The 3,874-nt window shown below is 38.1% G+C and overlaps 1 protein-coding gene across 1 annotated transcript; it reads right to left on the bottom strand.

Annotated features, from left to right (window-relative positions):
- Nucleotides 1-359: 359 nt before the first annotated feature.
- On the bottom strand, nucleotides 360-1,886 carry LOC122274373 (protein FAR1-RELATED SEQUENCE 5-like). The gene has a single exon (XM_043083414.1). The coding sequence runs from the start codon at nucleotides 1,884-1,886 to the stop codon at nucleotides 360-362; it is 1,527 nt and encodes a 508-aa protein (XP_042939348.1).
- Between the last annotated feature and the right edge of the window lie 1,988 nt (nucleotides 1,887-3,874).

Genomic DNA, 3,874 nt, shown 5'->3' with positions numbered 1-3,874 from the left:
GAACCTGATTGAATCAAAGACCAAATAACAAATTTAGGAATATCGGAGGGTGACAACAAAATAAAATTGCCGAACTTGCTAATGGACGCGAATATTCACAAACTTTTGAACTTCTAACCTGTTTGGGTCCAAGATTGGGGGTGTGGGTTATCACGGTAGGAGTTAGTCATCTGTTGTATCCTCGTCTTTGCATCTTCAAAGTTATCATTCGAAGATGCCGCATAAGTTATCATCTGATAACACATGTTTAACAAAATAGAGTATCTGTTGCCACCTATACTTTGATCCCCTGCATCATAGCTCCGCTGGATTAACGTGTATCTCCTTTTGATGTCCTTCCTCCATCGATCCAAAATGTACTAGTCTGCTAATGATTTTACACCATTAGCTTTGAAGATGGCCAAAATATGCCTACACAGTATCCCCCTCATCTGAAATAACCCACATGAACACTTTGCACTGCAGTCTTCCTTATTAAATGTCACTGAATAAGTAATCGGCTTAGTGAACTCTTCAACACGAACTTCATCTGCTACTAAATATGTTTTCATTACACCATCCAATCTAAGTAGAGATGGATCGAGGTCGAGCACACCAATTACTTGCTGTTGAACTTCCCTAAATTTTGCATTCGTGTACAACTCTTGAAATCTCTTTTCAATTGGAGATCTCGACATGCAGGGAATTGTGACACTAAATGAGTGGAAGTCCGCACTCATTTCATTCTTAATCTTTTTCTTCAGCGCACTGTCAAACTGGTCGACAAACTCCTTCAAGTTTGTCCTCGCATGAACATAACCGTCAAAAAAAGCATTCATACTCTCACTACGCTGGGTTGTACTCATACCAGCCCAGAAGTACTCTTTAAGGAATACCGGTACCCAATGTTCACGATCAACATATAAACTTTTCAACCAAACATTATCATGTAAGTCATATGTGTTAAGCAACCCATTCCAACATGTGTCAAACTCTTCAACAGATTGAGTGTCGTACACACATTTCATCAGGTGATTTTTTAGTCCAAATTTATAGGCTGCATATGACCCAAGCTTCTCAGGGACTTTCTTCAGTATATGCCATAGGCAGAATCTATGTCTACTTTCTGGAAACACAATGGCAATAGCATTTTTCATTACTCTGTCTTGATCAGTAATAATGGCTTTTGGAGCTATTCCATCCATACACTGCAACCAAGTTTGGAATAACCATGTAAAGGTCTCCGTGTCCTCACTAGAAATCAAGCCCGCTCCCAATAGAATCGACTGCCCATGGTGGTTTACACCAATAAATGGTGCGAATGGCATCACATATCTATTTGTCAGGTATGTAGTGTCGAATGTCACTACATCACCAAAATACTGGTAGGCTGCCCTACTATGTGGATCTGCCCAGAAAACATTCTTCAGTCTCCCGTCATCGTCTAAATCCATCGATGCAAAAAAACCGTTACTCTTATACTGCATCCTCAAAAAATAATCTCTAAGTGCACCAGCACCACCTGCACCAAGTCGTAGATGTCGTGCCTTATCAATGTAATTGCGACAATCCTTCTCCAAAAATGGTAGGTTCTCGAAGCCACCAGCGCCAACGACAAGAGATCCAAAACTCTTATTCATTCGGATGCCAGCTAAGTCATTCGTGTCCAGGACTCTTTTTACAGCCCCACTCACTTCTCTGTTACAACGAAAGAACCGGGATTTTTTTGGACTGAGGTCATGATTATGCTCATTGTGAACTGTTGTGATCCTCATTTTTCCCTCTACTCTTAAGGCATTAATCTTTGCCTTACAATCAGTTTTCCCTGTCGGACGTGGATTGGCGACATTGAAACTCTTATTCCGGGCCTTCCCACCACGGGCACAACCAAGAGTGACATATCTCATACTATTATCCTCTCCCCTCTCACTTCTTTGTGTCGAAACCCCAAATCCGCATCTTTTACCATATCCCTTATAATAACTCAGCAAATCTTCAAATGAATAAACTCCATCCCCGACTGTGGCTCCTCAATCATTTCACCACCATCTATTTGTTCTTCATCTGGATTTGAGGTAGTGCCATCGTTGGGTTCTCGTGGATCTAATGCATCCTCTTTATTTTCCTCATAAACTCTAGCGGAGGTACATGCATCGGTCTCTCTGCGGTCGGGTGTCTCATCTCTACCCTGGATTGCGCTCGTTGTGGAACTTGTAGCGATGTGTGGAATCAGAGGTCTCATACCATATTGAAATGGGTAATAAGCATTTTCCTGAAAACAATAAAATTAAAATAATTAAACTTCCAACAAATGCAATCTCTATTATAAAAGACAACCAATGAAGTTTCCAAATACCTGAATATTGATTGAATTTTGGTTGCCATCTGGATATGGTTGAAACGGTGGTGACCATGCAGGCATTGGTCTATAGTAGCCATGCATGTAATCTGGAAAGTCTACTAAACCAGTTTGATGGATGTCCTGACATTAAAATCATAATGATAAATAGCAAGAAGTTGATGATACACATCGAGCACACCCTTTCCAAAGACTATTAAAAATTCCGATTAACATACTGGGGTTGGGATCTTTGAGGTAGAGGGTGTTAGCGGAGATGGAAGCTGTTCCCCTTTTTCCATGCCCTATAATAGTGAAGGTCAGTCTTAGCATTTTCTTATTCGTCTAACCAATACATAGTTAGCACTTCTTTAACACATTTTTTAGAGTACTTTTGAACTTTTGCATGCAATTGGAACATTCTGTATGTCCAATCGAGGTCTGCTAATTTTCCCTTAATTTGTACGTATTTAACCTTTTGTTAAAAGAAGTTTACAAATATAAAATGCAAACTGGTTTCGAGGAATACCAAAAATAGCATTATTATAGAGATGATCATGCTTTTCGGCTGTAACTATTAGTTTATTCATTTCAACATGATTAAGTACTGTATGATGAAAGAAGATATATTTTTTTTTTCAAATAAAGCAAAAATATATTCTTATAATATCAAAACCTAAAATCAGTCTATTTCTAGACAGAATTATCATATATAGATACATGATATAGAGACAAACACAAACATGCACAAATTACAGATTGACCATATGTTGAAATTAAATCAAGATTTGCTTTTAGTTCTCCAGTACTTATCAGTCTAAGAGTCTAGTCAATCATCCATTTTTGTTAAACCAAAAAACAGATGTGGAAACTTGGATCTTCCTTAGAAAATTAGTAAAAGTTTCCTCATCTAGCTAAACTTCGCTTGAAAATGTCCCTATCTAACTCATGAATTTTATTACTCCAAGTTAAACAAACTAGCTAGCTGGAAGTTTGATTCCAAAATATTGAACTTGAACAGAAGGCCCAAATAAATTCCAAAAGTCTGTTTCTTTCATGAAACAAGATCGATGGTTTCATGGAGTAAATTAGCTTATGGGTCTTCAAGGTTTCTGTGTTGAAGTAGATGCATGTCAATATTCAACCTACTCCTCGATGATATCTATATGCATGTGTTTAATTACAAGATTATATGCATGACCTGTCGCTCGGTTTAAGGTCTAAAACATACTTAAAAATGAGGTTTCTATTTTTCTTGTCTATTCGAACTAAATTGACTGCTTTTCTATTAACTAAATTTATTTTCTTAATATTAAATACCAGCAAACAGACCCGATATATACGGGGTCTTGAAGATGAAGTTTTGTTGGGGTTTTTGAAGCTACATTTGCATGTTTAAATACTCCAAAACACACCCTAACTTACGGGGTCTTCAGATTTGCTGCATTTTGATGTTTCACTACCAACAAACAGAGGAAAGCTTACCTTTTCAGAAGATGACCCAGACGAGACGAAGACCCAGAGCACCACGAAGGATAAAACTTCAGACCACGATGC

The sequence above is a fragment of the Carya illinoinensis genome, chromosome 8, assembly GCF_018687715.1.
Source record: "Carya illinoinensis cultivar Pawnee chromosome 8, C.illinoinensisPawnee_v1, whole genome shotgun sequence".
Lineage (NCBI taxonomy): Eukaryota > Viridiplantae > Streptophyta > Magnoliopsida > Fagales > Juglandaceae > Carya > Carya illinoinensis.
Note: the sequence above shows the minus strand (reverse complement) of the source record. Positions and strands in the feature narration are given on the sequence as shown.

Coding starts and splice junctions, on each gene's coding strand:
- LOC122274373 (XM_043083414.1), bottom strand. CDS start 1,886: ATGAGATATGTCACTCTTGGTTGTGCCCGTGGTGGGAAGGCCCGGAAT.